Raw genomic sequence first — 19,320 nt, 5'->3', positions numbered from 1 at the left:
CGATGAAGGAGGGGTGCATAACGGGATAATTTGAAGGAGCACTATGAAGACTGGGGCGTGTGAGCCGAAGGAGGAAGAAAAAAAGTACAAGAGAGGAAAATGAGACTGTGGGAAGGAGGGAAAAAAGCTAGAGAGGAGAAAAAGGAAGAAGGAGAGAAAGACAGAGTGGTGATGTTAAGGGAGAAACGGAGAGAGAGTGGAAGTGTATTAAAAAAACAAAATTATATGGTAATGAAAGCATTGGAGTGTAGCATGGGAACAAAGCAATAAAAAAACATTAAAACAGCAGCATCATGAAAAGACACTGATACACGTAGAGATGGATACGAGAGAAGAAACAGACGGGATGGAGGGTGGGGGGGGGGGAGAAGAAACTGGGTACAATGGTGATAAGTTAAATATGTTTTTTTTTTAAAGGAAGCCCCACCACCTTCACCATGCTAAAAACGAAGCATAAACCACCAGACATAGAACTGTACAACTTCCTAAAAATCAGAACAGCCCTGACAAAAGCGAAATTAGCAAAGCACAAGCCATCAATCATTAAATACATGACGAATCTCAACAGAATAGGCCATCAGGTATCACATCTCTACAAGCTATTACGCCCCAGCTCCACCAAAATTAATGACAAAGCAGCCACATACTGGTAAAAACAACTCAACACCACACTCAGCAAGAGAGAACTCTATCTCTTCTGGGCCTCCCCCTCACAAAACAAAATCTCCCCAGTATTAGCACAGACAGAATTCTGGCTACTACACAAGATGTACTGGACACCAGCTCACCTGGCGGCGCTGGGCCTCAGGGAAAATGACCTGTGCTGGATCTCTTACTGACAGCGGCAGTGAAAATAGTACTCACCAAATGGAAAGATACAACCAAGGCAACTTTCAAGGGTTGGCTCAACTGGGTGACGTATCTCAGAGGCGCCGACAGCACTGCCCTGCGGAACTCCCCATGGAGACAAACCTTCAGGGGAATGTGGGCTTCCTTGGACGAGTTCCTGGACACCTAGGAGACCCCGTGAGCAGACCTAGAAAAAGGGCCCAAATGGCCTTAAACAACACCCCCACAAGATCAGTACGCAAAACGAAGGAAGTCTTCTTTTCTCTCCCTTATTCTCTATCCTTTCCCTTTTCACTCATTCTTATCCTCTTAGCGGGACAGTGGATAGGGGGACAGCCAAACATATATACTATGTAACTGTATCCTCAATAAACACAGCCAGTTCGGGCTGCCACCCTGTAACGACAAAGCGTTGAGGACTATATATGCAAAAATCAATAAAATATGTTGAAATTTAAAAAAAGCTAAGGAGAAGGCCGCAAAGAAGAGCGACAATGATGAAGCGAGAGCATATGTGCTAGGCATGCTTTCGCAGGCTCAAACTAAAAAGGGGCACATAATTATTCTCCAACGGTACTGCACTGCATACCTGCAAGGGAAGTATGATAGACAGGAGTATTCGATAAGTAGTGTCAGCAGCAGCGTAGGTACAGAACTTTCAGCAATGCGGCCAGTGTGATCAAAGTTGGATGCAGAGGGCACCTTGTTACGAAACGAGATGTGTTGGTTTGCACCAGAATATATTCTGCTGTTGTGCTTTCGCAAACTGCTTGAAGAAATATGTGCGCCAAGAAAGAAGCGTGCATGTTGAAATCTGCAGTAACAATTCAGGCCTTTTCTCTGCCTAGATAACCAGGAAAAAGTTCCCAAATTTTAAGCGTGCCATCAGGAGAATCCAGGCTCATGTGAGGATGAGGCAAGGACAGCATAATTACTGAGCACCTACGAAAGCTGTGCTCTTTGTTCAACGACATTACTGTTAAAAGATGTGCATCATGCAGCAGAAAGCAGAACTTAGACGCAAACTGGGAGCTTGTACTCGTTTGCTGGCTGTATTGAGGGGGCATTTAATCAGGAAACAAATGCACCAGTGGAAGAAAGCTGCATCTGTCCTTCAAGCCCAATATAGGATGCAATGTGCATAACGGCAGCATACCGAAGATACAGAGCATGGAAAGCCCTTAAAATGAAAGACAACGCAGCACTGAAAATTGAGACTGTTTTTAGAGCTTACTGTGCTCAGGAAAATTGTCTCTTAAACTTGACAGCATGCCTCATAATTCAGAAGCTTACTAGGGCCTACCTTATTTCTAAAAGACTCCCTTTCTTGAAGGTGAAGAAGACTTCAGTGTGCCTACAAGCAGCTTACCCAGGCTAAGTTGTCTGTAGCAAATCCAAAGGCAACATACGTCTGCTGTGGTGCTTCAGTCCTCCTACAGGAAGGTTGTGGCTCCAAAACAGTTTGCTTCCACTTAATAAAGACGTATGCATAAGATGTTGCAACATCGTGCTGTTTTAGTGTGACCAAAGAAGATAACCGACCACATGTATGTTACTCTTATGTGTGATATGCATATTTGTTAAAATAAATAAATGCAAAATTATCGTAAGTTTATCCGTTTATCTTAATACCATAAGGATTTTTTTGGGTGGTTAACTCCAAGGCAGAAGGACGAGTGCCTTTTATTTACCACATTGAAGCTGTGCGGATGTGAAATGCTTACCGTCTTCAATTTTTCTCGATTACATTGAATTTTAGGGACTTTTTGGCCTATTTATGAAAAAACGTGCTGACTTTACCAATTCCTGCCAGTTTGGCTAATATGGCCCTGCTTTCAGACCAGAAGGCTGCATGGTGGTCTTGTTTTCGGGTGCTGGGAGCGGAGGTTGTCCTGTGGCAGTGCTCTCTCTGCCTGATACCTTAGCCATACAAGTCTTGTTGTAATTCCAGCTGTCAGAGCTGCGGTGTCTGTAATATTCCACTCAGTGGGAGAAGTTTGTGAGTATCTATATGGTTAAATACAGCAGCTATGTTGGGTCATAGCAATCAAGAGTTTCATAATTGCTGGAGGTTCTGGTTTTTATAGAAAGCTAATTTAATAGAAGTTCACCTATCTCATGCAGCTCCAGGCATTTTAAGAGGATTAAAGGAACAATGTGCAATCTTCGCATAACAGAAATTCACGTCTTAACAATTTGCCTGAGATGCCTTTAGGGTGACTCAGATCCTAACTATCCATACTATCTCTTTAGACTTGTAAAATAAGAAAATCGGCTTCTGAAATATTGATTGCCAGTAATTGCCAAGACCACTGACTCCCTGAAGGGTAAAATAAAAACAGGACTTGAGTGCAGATAAGTAGGTCATGGCTCTTACTTGCTGTACACACACACACACACACACACACTTATATCACTCCACATTCTCGCCGGTTCGAAACTTGCTCCATTTGTATTATTTTTCTTTGGTAAACATGAAGTATTTTCAAATGTGTGTTATTTTATCGTTGGCGATGCGTCATGTGTTGCGATTATTCATGCCTTACTCTCTGGTACCTTTACTATGGTCAAAGCCTTGACTGCTCACAGTGTGCCTTTCTTCTCCTGGAGATGTGGGCCCAGTACAGGTCATCACAGGAAACCATATAGGATCCTACTGGTTTTATTAAATTAGTCATTTTGAAGCCATCATATTGGCCCAAAATTTGGCCTTTTGTTTTGAAAATCTCATACACATTACTATGCTTATCCTGGGAAATTACATTACATCTCAGATGCCAGCAGTCCATGCCACTGTTCTTGCTTATTTAGATCCCAATTTTCATACTTCAATTAGAATATGCTCATGGTGGAAATTCATGTCTTGTGCATTCCGATCCTTACTTCTTCACTCTCTTATGCAGAGGACCAGGGAATATGTTGAAGAACATTGTAGTAATGACTGATCAGTTTGACTCCATATGCATTACTTCATTTTTCTCAGAGTGAACTCCACTTACCAGCAGCACCCTTTGGCTTTTATCACTCAATTATAGACTCGTCAAGTGAAAATGTAGTAACTGGCCTCCCAGCCAAGATAGTTTTCCATATTGCAAGACTTCTACTTCGGATGTAATCCTCCAGGTTGGAGAACAAGCATAGTGTAGCAGTGCCCCCCCCCCATCTCTCTCTCTTCTACTCTCACTTCCTGTCTTTATCTTTCTATTTCTTCCTTGAACCGCTCTATGAGTTTTCAATGTATCCATATTCTAGAACACAGCCCTCCATTGAAAGGACTCCAAATATTTGAAAAAGAAATTCAACATATGTTTTTCAAAAACATGTCCAAATCCTCCACAGCACATTAAGGGTATGGTCCAGTCACACATTGATTTCTATTTTTTAAGCTGATGAATATGGATTTCAGAACTTTATTTCTAGGCTGCTTGTTTTTACTGTTTATTCAGGATTGTACAATCCTTTGGTTTTGGCCTGGGTCATTGTGAAAGCAACTGCCTCTCATTAGCAGAGCCCGGATTATCGATGCCAGCATTTTTTTTGATTCGCCATTATCCTGTTTATCAATTTTGCTGTTCTTTAGCTAGCTTTCGGACTTGTTTCTGCATCTTTGACTGATCCTAGTGACAGGTGCTGTTCCTTATACTTCAGTACCTTTTTCCAAGGTCAGCAAGACCACTTGGCTCTTGCAGAGTTGAAACACATTATCTCTGCAGAAATGTCACTGTTCAATGTGCATGGGAGTAGGAGGAGGAGGGGTTTGCCACTGGGCTGGCGGGGAATGTTAATGGTTCAGACCTCTATGTAGCACACGGGGCTGTAGCTTCAGGTCACAAGGCTATGGGTCGACTTCCTAAAATCTGGGAGCTGGGGTGGGGCAGGACCATGACAGGTGTGCGGTAGTGCAGAGGTCAGGTATCGGAGCTCAGGATGCTGGTTGTTTCACACCTGCGTGAATGGATGGAATGAAAAGCTGTACCAGAGTGCTGAGTGACCAAACATGGAACCAACAAGTGTAAATAACGAAGTGTGGTGCTTCTATAGATTGCGTTAAAAATGTGTGAAATTCTTAAAGGATTCGGAAATTTCTAATCATAAAAATATGATTTTAATACCTGTATTCTTGCAAATTGTGTAAATTAAAAAATGGTTTGTGTTTGTTGTCGGTTTTAATGAACATGACCTGTGCAAAGAATCCACACTTTCGAATTATCACGCAGACTGCTGACAAGAAGAGGGGAGGGGGAGATCCGAACTGGGCGCATCCCTGTCTGTGCACATTTACTGTAGATGAACTAGTCAAACCTCTCAAGTCATACTGAATAATGATTACATAAGCAAATGCTACAAAACCATTCTTGAGGTGAATGTGCTGCTTCCTGTATGGCACATGATGGGTATTTTTTTTTTCTGGAACATATTACAAAGGAATGTCAGACAACAATAACTTCTTTCTACTAAATAAACAGACCATTATACTATAACACACTGGTCTACCCAGCACGTCCTTGTCTTGTGCAAATTGTTTTTTGAGTCAAATGTCAGAAGAATGTTGATGTTTTATTTGTGTTGAACTGACATTGCAAGAGTAACTGAATTGCTGTTCGCAGCTATTTTACTCTCTCTCTTATTGATTGGTAGCTTGCTGTATAATGTGTTGACATTTGGCATCTAATTTGGCTTATTGTCTCAGGATTGTTTGGCACAAGATCACAGCATTGATGTATTTTAGACGTACTGCATGATGGTCTTTCTCCTCCGGCATTATATAAACATTTTGACCACTACTCCTCGCTCAGACCTTAGTAATGTTTAATCCAGTGTCATATTTTCAGAATTGAAAGATTTTCAGTTCTAATTATTCACAACAATATTTTTGGTTTTACTCATTTAGCTGGCACTGCTAACAAGCACTGGCAAAAACAAAAGGGATACAATTACAAAAAACTTACAGGGAGGCACCAAAATACTGGTCAGGTAGCATGCTTTGTGAAGCAGAGGATTCTGGTTCACATAATTTAAGCATTGCAATGAAACACTTACGCCATGCAGTTGCAGCCGGCATGACTCGCAGGTGGGGGGGGCCGTGGGGTCGCAGGAGGAGGGGGGTCGCACAGGGAGGAGGGGGGATAATATAAAAAAAATGTAATGTAACTTACCATCTCCTCCGGTCACGTTGCGTTGCGTCTCCTATCTATACAGGAAGCAGGCAGCCTCCCTCCCCTCCCCTAAGTCAATCACTCCTCCGGTCACGTTGCGTTGCGTCTCCTATCTATACAGGAAGCAGGCAGCCTCCCTCCCCTCCCCTAAGCCAATCACAACGCTGCAATGGCAGCGTTGTGATTGCCTAGGGCGCTGACCCTACAGACGTCTATGGGGAGGCCATTTTCTCTATGTAGGCTGCATGCAGCCTACACAGAGAAAATGAAGAGTATGCACGACTGGTTTGGTCGGCCCTGAGGCCGACCAAACAGCGCCCACAACAGTGGGCTAACCACTCCTCCCCTGCCTGGAGCAGGACCACCCACCATTCTGCCCCCAACCAAACCCTGCCTTCTGCTTTCTCGCAGTGCAAGAAGCAGAAACATAAAATCGTATTCAAAATACCATTTTATGTTTCTGCTACTCACACTGCAAGAAAGCAGTGGGGCGATGCTCCTACGCCCACGTGGAGTAGCCACCCCTGGCGCCATGCCTCTTGGAAATGATTCCCAGTTAGGCCATACTCCCTTGCAAAGATAGCACTGGGAGCCAGTGGCGTAACACAGGCCCCTGCAGCCCCCAAGGACGCGGGGGGGGGCCCTCAGCACAGAACTCTAGCCAAAGAGCTCTTCTTGATTAAATCCGGAGCCGGCCTCTCCATGTAGCTTTCAGGGGGGGCTCTCAAATGTACTTGCCTTACGCCACTGCTGGGAGTGATAAGTTCAGACACAGTCTCTGTCACAGTTTTAGGCTGAGGGGTGTCTTAAGTACTTAGAGGTTAGGCAGACGTATTTTACCCCATTAAACTGAGGTAAATGGATGCCTGTCACAGAAACTGTCAAGGCACACGCTGCTTTTGCCTGGAAATGTAGTAGCATCTGTTGACATGCCTAAATAACAAAACATAACACAATAACACTGCCTTATGTGCCACCAAGAAAATGAGAGAGCAACTCAAATATTTGATGATGTGGACTCCAGTGTTTGCTTGCTGCCTCTGGTGCCTTGGTTATATTAGATGTGAAGCTGAGTGTTTTCAAAATACTGATAAATAAGGATACTCTGTCTTGTAATGGGCTTCAGGAAAATCGATGTATTCGTCCTGCCTTTATACACTTTTAAACAATGAAGGCGACATTTCACCTATTTTTTTTGTACCAAAATTTCTCGTTTTTTCTGTGTCTAAAGTACGTCAAGCCATTGTGCACCATCACCTTCGGTAAAAGTAATATTTTTGCCTTTTCAACTGAAAAAATATCTTTGAAAATGAGCATTGGGGCTACAATCCGACCTTAGCGTGTTCCTGCAGTAATCCCGCCTTTTTGAACACACCTCGCTTTTCTTGATCTTGCCTCAAGGAAGGGCTTGTGCTAATGGACAAGGGAAGTGCATGAAATGCAGCAAAAGCTGCTTTTAGCTGACCAGTACGCTTGGTATTGACCAGCTGTCTTTTCATGAGGAAGAAATAAATGGCAGTGAATAAGCTGGAGTCTAGTTTTCCAAGAAGTGCAACGATTTTCCCAAATCGATACTGCTCATCAGGCTTCAGAACAAAGGCTGCGGGCCCTGTGACAGTGATGGAAGCGCGGTGGGCCGTTTGTGTATTAAAGCGACGCGGGCCCGTGGGGGGCGGAGCCTCCCTGCCTGCGGCTTTTCCAGCAGGCTCTGCCCTGGATTCAGTGGGGGCCCTTCTTTCAAAAATAAAAAAATAAAGATTGGTAGCCCTGGGCCTCCATTTGTGTGACAAATTAATAGTATGAAACAGCGTCATTTGTAAACACTCTTTATTCCATAGAAACATCAGTTGTCAAACATGCAAAGCACCGACTTTGCATGCACTGGGCTCCCAGCTAGGAATATAATTCATCCTCTGAGGCTTAGTTTCCGAATCGACAATACCGTAAGGGGGAGAGTTTGTAAATCAGAAGTGGCATTTGTGCACAGACAGCCAGTCTTTCTTCCAGAATTCGAGAAATGGCCTGAAAGTGAACCGAGGAGGCTGCCCTGTTGGAGGGGCTGTAATTAAGAGATGCCTCCGCTGCAGCCACCTACGGTGCTTGTCTGTGGAAACCAGCAATTTCTGCCCTCCCCCGCCCTTTCATCTCCCGCCCAAGGCGCCTTCATAGCGCACTGCATCAACAGCAGAGCAATATGCCTGTGCGGCCTGTGACTTTTGTGGCCGTGCAGTGGGGCAGAACGGCTGCCATTAGGCCGCGTCTGCGAGCCCGCCCATCTCCTGAGCTCCATTGCAGCGCCTTGTTTGCTCAGATAAAGCCCAGTGTTCAGGGTGACTAATCGCGGCCATGTGTTCCAGATGGTTTGATTACAGGATGTGGTTAAAGTGACTCTTCAAACACTGGGCCCAGCAGCGGGGCTGCCTCTGAAGACGTCCCCACGCCGCCGCTGACGGTCACCTGACCCTCATTCCACACCCAGGCCTGCTGGCCCGGGCACCTGCCCGAGGTGCCCCCGGGGCCCGCTCCACTCCACAACAGGCTTTCTTCGGCTAATTGGCCTCGCGCCCACATGGAAAACCGCGTGAATGGGAACATTTTTGATGAGTGCGGTAAACAGTCATGCTGTGGGTGTTTTTGTCTGTCATTTCGAACTTCTCGTTAAAAAAATACTTTTTGACAGCTGAAGAAACAAATCTCTTGGAGTTTACTTGCTTAATGCAAGGAAGTGTTTTATTTTGATTAGTCGTTTTAAAGAGCAGTGTAGGGGACACACTGATAATGGGGTGCATCGGATTTTTATACATCAGATCCTCAAACCAGTAAAGTCTGCTTCTTATTGCAGAATTGCTTTTATTTAAGTGAACAGGTTTGTGGTAACGCTTTACCACCCACAGTGAAAAGCAACAAGACATGTTGTAAGATCACATCCTAATCCGTTGCATTGGCAGTGCTGGGACTGGTTAAGTACCAGGCAAGTCTTTATTTACTAGTTATTTGAAGCAGCTTCCAGACTTGTTCACTCGCTTGCTTGCTTTGTTGCTGCATCTATGCACAGCCAAGGTTGTGTGGTTCGCTGCATCTATGCACAGCCAAGCTTGTGTGGTTCGCTTCATCTATGCACAGCCAAGCTTGTGTGGTTCGCTGCATCTATGCACAGCCAAGCTTGTGTGGTTCGCTTCATCTATGCACAGCCAAGGTTGTGTGGTTCGCTTCATCTATGCACAGCCAAGGTTGTGTGGTTCGCTGCATCTATGCACAGCCAAGCTTGTGTGGTTCGCTTCATCTATGCACAGCCAAGGTTGTGTGGTTCGCTTCATCTATGCACAGCCAAGGTTGTGTGGTTCGCTTCATCTATGCACAGCCAAGGTTGTGTGGTTCGCTGCATCTATGCACAGCCAAGCTTGGGTGGTTCGCTTCATCTATGCACAGCTAAGGTTGTGTGGTTATGAAAGCAGTCCATTGACTGAGGCATTCCGAAGGGAGACCTGCCTGCTATCTGTACACAGATATACTTGTTTCTCGTTTGCGCTGAGGAATTACTGTTTAGCAATAGTCATCTGGCAATTGAGCTACCTGGAAATCCACATTCAGAACAATTCCAGCTTGTTTCTCTCAAACGGCATTGGTCCTGTGCACATGTTACAGAATTGCACCTTAGGGCTTGCCCACTCTTCAGCACTCTGTTGCTTTCTACCTAGGTTCATTCATGCTAAAAAAAAATACAGACACACACTACATATTTTGAATGCTCTCTTGGACATGAATTGCACTTTTGGAAACCCTTTGATTAGATGTGCTTCGTAATTCTGTCACTGGGAGCCTGGTTTAACCCCCCATAATACACCTCTGGTGCCAGATGTGTATTGGTGAACTCAGTGCTGGCATTGTATGCTCTATGCTGGTAGGCAAGGGAATATGATAATGAGCACGGCCTGCCAAAAATCCTTGACTGGTATTTATTGCCCTGGCATGTGTTTTTATGAACTCTCATCAAAAACTGCTTCCATATGATGAGTTTTCATGCCTAAAGAGATGTGCCCTGGAGGGCTAGTGGCCCCCTTCCAACAATACTGAAACACTCCTTCTTTGTCCCACGACTTTTCAAATTCATGATTGCAACACAGCCATGTAATATGTGAGTTCATATTATATGGAATACTTTGCCTTGAAGAGATCATTCTCAAGCTTTGGTTCAACTGCAGAAAGTTTTGAGCGGTTTTGGTGTTACTAAGAATGTTGTTTTTCTTTCCCGCGAGCATAGACTGAGCAGGGCTGCCGCCCCCATTTGTTTTCCTTTCTTCATATTTTCTTTTCAGTTGGATTGAAACAACTGTGATTGGAGAAATACGTTTTCCAAATATGCCAGCTTTTCTAGGTGTTCTGATTGCACTATTAGCAATTACAAAATGAGAGACTCCTGCGGTTGTGAGTCATCCCAGTGTTGCGTGAGCAGCAGGAAGGACGCTCACATTGTTATCACAACTTCACTGAAAATATTAAAAGAACTGTTAGTAGCAAACATGAGTTTGTTCATTGGTCAAGCAGACCGTTCAGTGTGGTACACAACTCTTAGTGAAGCGGCATCTCCGTGCGTTTCCTTACTGTCCTGCACAAGGTGGCAAGTTAGAGCTTGGGATCCAGAGGATGCCCAAATTGTGAGAACAGCACAGTTAAAAACTGCATTAAAGATGTGTATTTACGCACCTTGTCGTACGTTTCTTTATCCTTTAGAACTGAACGCATTGGATATGTGAAATGATTGACAAGATTAGTTTGGCCTGGGCCGCCATGGCTCATACATGATGATATTTTGGTTGAGTCTAAGGATGTTATTTTGGAGGACGGATTTGCTTCATAGCTGAGTGGTCAGAGCCCTTCATCCCACTGGTGGTTGGGCTGTTTAATCATCTGAGTCTGCAGCCCGTGGATTGACTTTACAAAGGGATTTGGAACGTGGATTGTGTTTGTCTCTCCTGCGAGGCGGAGAACGCGCATAATACCACCAATGCATGTCCCCTATTATTTGCGTGACGTTATTCCTACAATAAATGCTCTCAATATGAAAAAAGATGTTTTACGGTTCAATGTGCTGCTCCACGCCATGCTTTTACGTTAACTGGTACCAGGCTATGCAGCTTGACTCTGTCACCTGGAATGTAGAAGACCATTGGGCCAGAGATTATGTTTCTCCTTATTGGCTCTCAATCTGAATGAAGCTCAGCTGATATGCATTTGATCCCATGTTCAGTCTGTGAGCACTTAGTAACCTAATTGCCAATTGCCACGTCTGAGCCGTTTGGCCTCCGGGACAAGCCGATGGGCAAGGGTTTACAGACCACAAAGGCTACCTTTGTATAGGTTGCTTTAGTTTTGACTTACAGCTCCATCTGTCCCATGTTTTTGGCGCTTTAGAACTGGTTATCACAACTGGGACATTTCTCAGAGACAGAAAGCCTCGTGTGTTTCCAACAACGAACACTGGTATGGTTCATGGAGTCCCATCTCCGGCAGCAAATGTTGCTTGTCAGCTCTGGGTCTTTTTGGGTTCCTGCTGATGAGGCCTTACAGGTCTCTGAAGTAATTTGCCATTCATTTTACGACATCAAAATGAACCATTCTCTTGTGACTTTCCTCCTGAAATGGCCCTTTCATTTTCATATCTGTCCCGAGAGTGACCCTCACGGGGAATGTGAAGAGTTTATGATAGTTTTCCAAGCACGGCGGGAAGGGGGCTGTTTTAATTACAGCTGCCGAGTAGTAAAATCCAGATAGTCTGCGAGGTCAGGTCATTGTAACTAATAAAACCTACTGCAAGGCAAGGTCTCTGTAACTACGATCAGCTTACTTCCCACGGAATGCCCTCCTTGCAGTAGTTCCAAGAAATGATTAGGGTTTTTATACTTTGTGCTACACGAATAAACCTACAACCTTCATAGCCCTCATAATAAACCTAGAACACTCTGGTCATCCCTTCATAGCCCTCATAACTTTATATTATTTTATATTGAAGAAATGTGATATTGCAGTGGCCCAAATGCTCCAAGACGCACTACCACCGAGTGTGTTCACATGCATCCCTTAATTCACGTTTAGCTGGAGTTTTACAAAATTCAAGTCTGCACTCGATAGATTTAAGAGGTGATGGCCAGCAGTCTTCAGAAAGTGCTAATACTGGCCTCAGCAACATCTCGAGCCATTGTTTTGCGGGAAAGACAGCCTCATTTTTAAACCTGTTTTGTGGCTGAATAGTTTCTTTCATTGTAGGTTTATAAAGCTTTGCATTGTATTCCAAACAATAACACGGGGTTTTAGGCGCAGGCAAGATGCCGTTTGGGAGACAATAACCTTTCAGCACGCTTGACCGGCCTTGTTAGTGCAAACAAGCCCGTGTTTGATTTACAGAGTCAGGGAGAATTGGACAAGCTGCTCATTGTGCGGATTATGCGTGCCTGCCTGATAAGGCCGCGTTTGCATATGCATGCACGTTCGCCCACCCTGCCCCCTCCCCCTCCCCCCGGCGTGCCGTGCTGCTGCATCATTTATTTTTCCCTTTCTAGTCATAGTGATTTCTTAGTCTGAGCAGCTTGACCAATCCCGTGCACGCGCTCCCTGCCGCAGCTGGCCAATCCGAGCTCCGCTTTTGTTGGCAATGCGAAACCCCGAAGGGGGGTGGGGCGGGGAGCAATAACAAAAGCCTCTCAGTGCTGACAAATGTTAAGTGTCTGTGCAAGCTTTGCCTGTTTCTAATTTTATTGCCTCGGGAATTGAGTCCTTGTTGTTTCTTTTGTGTTAGCATTCCACCATTTCTTAAATCACACTACACGTTGTGCTACTTTAGAGGCCTTGCAACAGGGCCATTCGGTGGGTTACATCACCAGCACAATCGCAGCAACCTCCAGGCAGTGGGATATTCCAGTTCAGTAAATGTTGTTCTCTGTAAGCAGCTGGGAAAATCCCTGGCTGCGTGATTATGACAGAAGACAGAATCTGAAAAACGAGTATTTCTTTCTGCTGCTTTTAATTTATGTGTTTTTTCCTGTGGTTGGTAATGAAATATGGGGCAACAAAAAAGAGGAACTGCTAAGGACCTTCGCATACCTGTGAAGCGTTCAGCTGTACGCGCTTGGTTAAACATATCTCTATAATTCGTTGTCCTTGACGTTCCACTGCACTCAGAATGATTCTGTTTTTTTGGTATGACGTCGGGCGTTGATATTTTTAAGATCGTCAGCAAAGCACTACAGGTTGCTTTTATGTATGTGTCAAATCGTGAGAAACGCAGAGTGGGAGCCTGCCTCCTCGCAGTGGAGACAGATGTTAGTTAGGCCGGTCTAAAATATTTTCAACTTAATCACTTCCTTCCATCGTACCTGGGGCTTCAGCACTTCAAACGCTTGCTTTTGTCATAAGCTCGGGGGAAATGAACCGCGTGCAGCAAATAAAATGCAGTGGCAGTCCATTGACCACGCAGCTTCAATTTACCCATTTTCCAACTATAAAAGAAGTTGCCCTTTTTCCAACTGCATTTTGAGCTGTGACCATCTAGAATGTGTTTGCGGGGGGGGGGGGGGGGGGGGGGCATTTTGACACCAGAGAAGGGCTTCTATGGGAATTCTCCAGGGCATATTATCAAACCCATTATCGCCTCTTTAGCTGCAGTTTTCTGCCGCTAAAGCGGCGATAATTTTAACGCCGATTCTTGATAATATGCCCATTAGAACCGTTTAAATACAGGCTAGCAATTGTTGGTAACTGACCGGTGACATTTTCGCCTGGGTGATCAAATGGAGCGCCATAGAATCCAGGCGGAGCGGTTTCGGTCTGTTGTATGTTTAGTCAAGTTGAGAGCTAATGATTGCATGACCTCAGGTGACGTCTGCTGTTATTTGTGCACCCCAGTACCTTTATTCCGGCTTAATTAACCTGTATGAGGCGAGGTAGTGTAGCCTCTGAAGGGCCACCTATTAAATCAGCTGTTAAAGCATGAATGTTATATCCAGCTACTTATGTGTAGTTCTCATCAGGAGGGGGTTGAGAACAAAGCGTTTTGTTTTTAAAACGGCTGTTGATTTAATGCGTCAATGTATATGACTAAGTGCCTCTTTCGAATGTGCTTGTTGTTCCTTAATACATTAAATACGTGTATACTGAAATATATATATTTCAGTATACACATATTTAATGTATATATATGTATATTTAAGTCTAGATGCATATTATATATATATATATATATATAACCTGCATGTATACTGAAATGTACATATATATACTTTAAATATGTGTATACTGAAATATATATATACACATTAAATACGTGTATACTGAAATCTGTATATTTCAGTATACCCGTATTTAATGTATTAAGGCACAAGCACGTTCGAGAGAGGCACTGAGTCATATACATTGACGCATTAAATCAACAGCCGTTTTAAAAACAAAACGCTTTGTTCTCAGTCCCCTCCTGATGTAGCCTCTCCTAGGCAGTGTTCGGTTTGTGCTGGCCGGCTGCCAAACAAAAGCAATTACGTGTAATAATAGCAAAATTAAGAGCCGAGTGTTACCGTTTTACAGCGGGGCCTGGGCAGCAGCCATTTCCTTCTGTCGACGCTATCTTGCTTTCGCACTTTCATACACACAAACACACTCGCACAGAGACCATATCCTGTGGGCTTTAACTTGTGGTCACTAAAACCAGAAAAGAGGAAGAAAAGGGCCCTGAGCGCGTGAAAGCGTGTAGGATTTATTTATTCTTTTGTGTGTTAAGTGGGTTTTAAAACGGAGTCTCTGTTTGCCCTTCATCTGCAGGTGTCCTTGTGGTGAATGTAACATGGCGGAACAAGACGTATGTGGGGACCCTGCTGGACTGCACAAAGCACGACTGGGCGCCTCCCAGGTACGGCCGGGTGAATTCTGTCTACTACGAGAGGGAGAGTGGGTTCTAAGCTTGTCTTGGTTGTGCAAATGCTATACAAACGTTTAATGTAGCGAGGCCTTGCAGAAACCTCGGTGTCTGTTTTTTGTTCTAATCACTAATGTATGCTGCCAGCTTTATCGTGCTTTTTTGTGTGACCAAAGAAGATAACCGACCACAACATGTGTGTTACTTTTATGTGTCATATACATATTTAAATAGATTTGTTAAAATAAATATTTGCAAAGTTCTCGTAATACCATAAGGTTTTTTTTTTTGGTGGTGAACTCCAAGGCAGAAGGACGAGTGCCTTTTAACTACCACTTTCAAGCCGAGCGGATGTGAAATGCTTACCGTCTTGAGTTTTTCTCATTTACATTGAATTATAGGGACTTTCTGGCCTATTTATAAAAAATCATGCTGACTTTACCAATTCCTGCCAGTTTGGCTAATACGGCCCTGCTTTCAGACCAGGAGGCTGCATTGTTTCCTCATTTTGCGAGTTTTGAGCTAGTGCTCCGCCTGACGCCCCTAGCCATACAAGTCTTGTTGCAATTCCAGCTGTCAGAACAGGGGTGAGCCCATCACACCGGGCTGGCGAGGGAAATCTGGCGATCTGCTCCCTGATGAGCAGCGAACAGCTCCCCCCCCCCCCCCCCCCCGCACCCACGTGCGAAGTTTACATCGAATTTGTCACATTCGCGCAAGTACAAAAAAAGAGTTACAAAGAAAAGAGGATGGGTGGGATGGGAAAAGCAAATGGTAAAATGAGATGCAGCATGAACAGGACTGATGAGGAGAGTAATGAAGGACGAGAGAAAGAAATGCCAGAAAAGGCGTAAGAGTGATTTAAAAAAAAAAAAGTCTGCAATTTAAGCAGAAAAACGGTGAAAACGAGGGCACTAGGAAGCGAATGACAGTTGCAGAGCACATTAAACCATGGAAAGAACGGGATGAAAGGAGAAATAAAAGAAAAACAAGTGAATATTTCCTGCCAGGAATAGAATGTAAAAATAAAAAGACTGAAAAAATAAAAACAAGGGGAAAATAAATGAAAGGAGGGACTGTAGATAAAAAAGGAACACACGTTAAAAAGAAGAGTCAGCTAGGAGAGAAATGGGGAAACACGAGAAGAGTCAAACATAAGGGGGAAACAATCCGGCTTTGAAGGTTGCAGGTTAAAAAATGCAAAAGACATTGAATCACTCTACAGTTCATACATTCCAATTCTTTCATTCTGGATTTATTTGTGCAGTCCTTGCCTACCAATTGTAGTAGGCTGTATTAGTTAAGGCATGTACTGCAAGCATGTAGTTGCAACTTGTAGGTCACAATTTTCAATGCTGGTGAGCTAGCTCTCTTGGTGTAGTGCAGTGGTTACCAAACTTTTGCCACCCGCAGCTCCCTTGACCCATTGGCCATTGCCCATGACTCCCCACTGTTACTTTTTATGGAGGGTGGGGGGGATGTAAGCCTGACCTCGGGAGTGCTTGCATTTTTCTCTCTGAAAATAATTGGGATGCAGCTGATGAAGGTTTTATATTCATAAACGCAGGGTGTTTTAAAAAAAATATTAATGAGGCGGCACCTCTAATAAAATATTCCTAGTTACACTTCTTTGCCCATGCCTTTTATTGAGTACCCACTCAAACTTTTTTTATCCCACTTAAAGTGCTAGACAGCATATAGATAGGCCTCATTGCTAAAGTGTTTCTGCGCTTGAAAAATATTTGCATGCACTTCCATTGCTACCCATGTCATACGTGCCAACACACCTGTCTCAGCAGGGTGGATCACGATTTTTTAAACCACATACAGCTTTATTGTGCTGTCTCCTCCTTCAAATCAATGTAAGCAAAATACATTCACCAGATGTTTTTTTTTTTAACGTCCCTCTTTCTTGCTTCCAAATGTTGGCATTATGCTGTATATGGTGTTTTACTTCCCTAAGCTCAAGAAGAGAGCAGGCCTGTCTGGAAATGTGTGTACACTGAAAGAAATGTGTACTGGAAGTACCTATGCTTCAAGTACAAATGTCAATATTTAATAATACTCAGTGTGTTTAATAGACAGGACAACTGTACTTTCCTGATAACTTGCATTGGTGTAAAATGCCTTTGGAAAAAAATGAAACTATTAAAGAGTCTAACAAAATAAATATGGCATCTTCCGCTTACTTTGGAAGCATTGGAACGTGGGGTTCCAGTGAAATATGGAGGTCATCTCCCTCGACAGTCCATCAATTAAGCACTACGTTTACAGCTTTAAGCATGTCGCAAATCATCAACATCATGCGCTTAAGTCTGATTATATTCAACTGAAGCCAACAGACCCTTCAACATTAAATGCATTTTAAAGTGCTTGGTGCGCGGCTCCCCTGGGTAGGTGAGACGGCTCTCCAGGGAGCCACGGTGCACAGTTTGGGAACCACTAGTGTAGTGCACTAGCAGTGAGCTCCTTATGCCAGTGTCCTATAGTAAAAAGATAAAGTTTAAACACAACTGAAATATTAACCGTAGTAATGGACCATTGCCACACGAAGGACAACCCCAAAGTCTGACCACCGTAGTCCACCCACATGGGAGACTTTTTATGGATCTTGCCTTGGAGTCTTCTTCCTTAAGGTGGTCCTTTGAGAAAGGCAGATGTGCCACCTGCAGAAGCTGCAGATAATGTAACTCTCACCCAACCACATGTAAATTATGCATGTTCCAGCATTGTTGCTGGAATGGATGGCCGCCTCTTCATCCACATGTTAAAATTGGACTCCTATTTTCACATTTTAACATGGTAGCTTGCAGTAATTATACGTGTTGAAGATGATAATCACCTGTTTCATTATTTCTAAAAGCAGCTCTGTTATCTTAATTGTGCCATACATGCTATCTAGAACCACATTAAACAGAGTAACTAAACCAATGTTTAGAAAAATGAAAAAAATGTTTTAATACATAATCATTTTGCAAAAAAGCTCTCCTAAACCCTATTAGGTGCAAACATTAAGTAAACATAGAATTTATATGCTATATTATTCCATCGCATATCCTCTCAGGGAGTAAACTAAGCTATTATTGGATAAAAATGTAAGGTAAGATTATTCAGTTATTAGACCGCACATACCTATGGCAGTGGTATCAGTTTCACAAACCAACTAAGTAAATAAATGATTTCTGTTAGGATTAGCTATATGTAAATGTTTTGTGTATAGCTATCCGAAATGCTGAAGTAATCAGCCTTGCTGGATCTATATTTGATATCCTTTGCAAAGGTGATGTATTTGGCGTTTGTTGTTGCAAATCTGCAGCCAATTATTCATGACAGTTGTGGTTTTACTATTTGGCTAGGTTTAACAAAAGCCTTTTTTCAAAGTACGTATGCTTTTACTACTTTGCTTGAAAATTAGTATGATCTTTACAATGCATTAAAACACATAGAAGACGGGGAGGAGCCAAGATGGCGACCGGAGCAGACGCTTGAGCGCCCGGCTCCGCCGGCCCTTGGCCTCGGACTATCATCCTGATTCCTATCCTCGCCGATTTTCGAGGTGCAACGTGCGCGACGACGCGCTGACCGCGCCGCCGCTTTCCCGGAGTCTGAGCCCGCCCGGATGCCGGAGCTCTTGGTGCCTTTGTTCTCCGCGCTGGACCCCTGCTCCATTGTGGCCTTGGCCGGCCCCCTGGAAGCTCCGCAGTCACTGGACCCCCGGCGCAAATCTGAGCCCCGCGGCCCCGATCCCGCCTCACACCACGGACTGTCGCCAGACGAGCCGGGGGAGAGACGCCCGGACACCTCCTTCACCTTTCACCTGACGGGCTGGAGCTATAGGGTAAGCCCCGGTGTGGCGGGTCTCCTGCCCCGCTCTGTGGCCCGCGCTGTGGAAGGCTGCAGACCCCCTTCTTCTATTGCCTAGTCGGCTGCAAAGAGAGTCCGAGGGAGGGGAAGCGACTGTTGGCTTTCACCTGTTGCGGCGCAGACCTGCGGGGAATTGCCTCCTTGTTACGATCCCCCCCCTGGCCACTGTACCGTTCAGCGGTAAAACATGGCGTTGATTGCCTGCTCGCTGCTGGGGGGTGATGCTCCGGTCTCGCCCGCTGCCCGCTTCGCCCTCCCTCTACCAGACTCCAGCTCCACAGTGCCGTCCCGGATTGCTGCCGATGTGGGGGCGCAGCTTCCGCTGACATGCGGCTCCGTTCTGGCTGCCCTGCGGGACTTTCGTCTGCAATTGTGTGATGGCTTGCAAACGCTGAGTGAGCGGTTCGACTCCATACTGTCGGCTGCGGGTCGTGAGCGCCCCGTTTGTTCTCAACAAGACGTGGGTCTGCCAGTGCTTCTGTCCTCTTGCGGGGACGCAACGACTGGGTATAACCGTGCTACACTGGTGTCTGCATCTGGCTTTCCCGG

General features: G+C 44.6%; 1 protein-coding gene across 4 annotated transcripts in view; it reads left to right on the top strand.

Moving 5' to 3' along the window:
* ZNF608 (zinc finger protein 608) overlaps positions 1-19,320 on the top strand; it is a 129,101-nt gene that overhangs the window by 91,299 nt on the left and 18,482 nt on the right. For all 4 annotated transcript variants that reach the window (XM_085632686.1, XM_085632684.1, XM_085632685.1 and 1 more), the window contains one exon: positions 14,814-14,901. In XM_085632686.1, the coding sequence (XP_085488812.1) occupies positions 14,814-14,901 (88 nt within the window). The remainder of the gene's footprint in view (positions 1-14,813; positions 14,902-19,320) is intronic.

Source organism: Triturus cristatus, chromosome 2_1 (assembly GCF_964204655.1).
Source record: "Triturus cristatus chromosome 2_1, aTriCri1.1, whole genome shotgun sequence".
NCBI lineage: Eukaryota > Metazoa > Chordata > Amphibia > Caudata > Salamandridae > Triturus > Triturus cristatus.
Note: the sequence above shows the minus strand (reverse complement) of the source record. Positions and strands in the feature narration are given on the sequence as shown.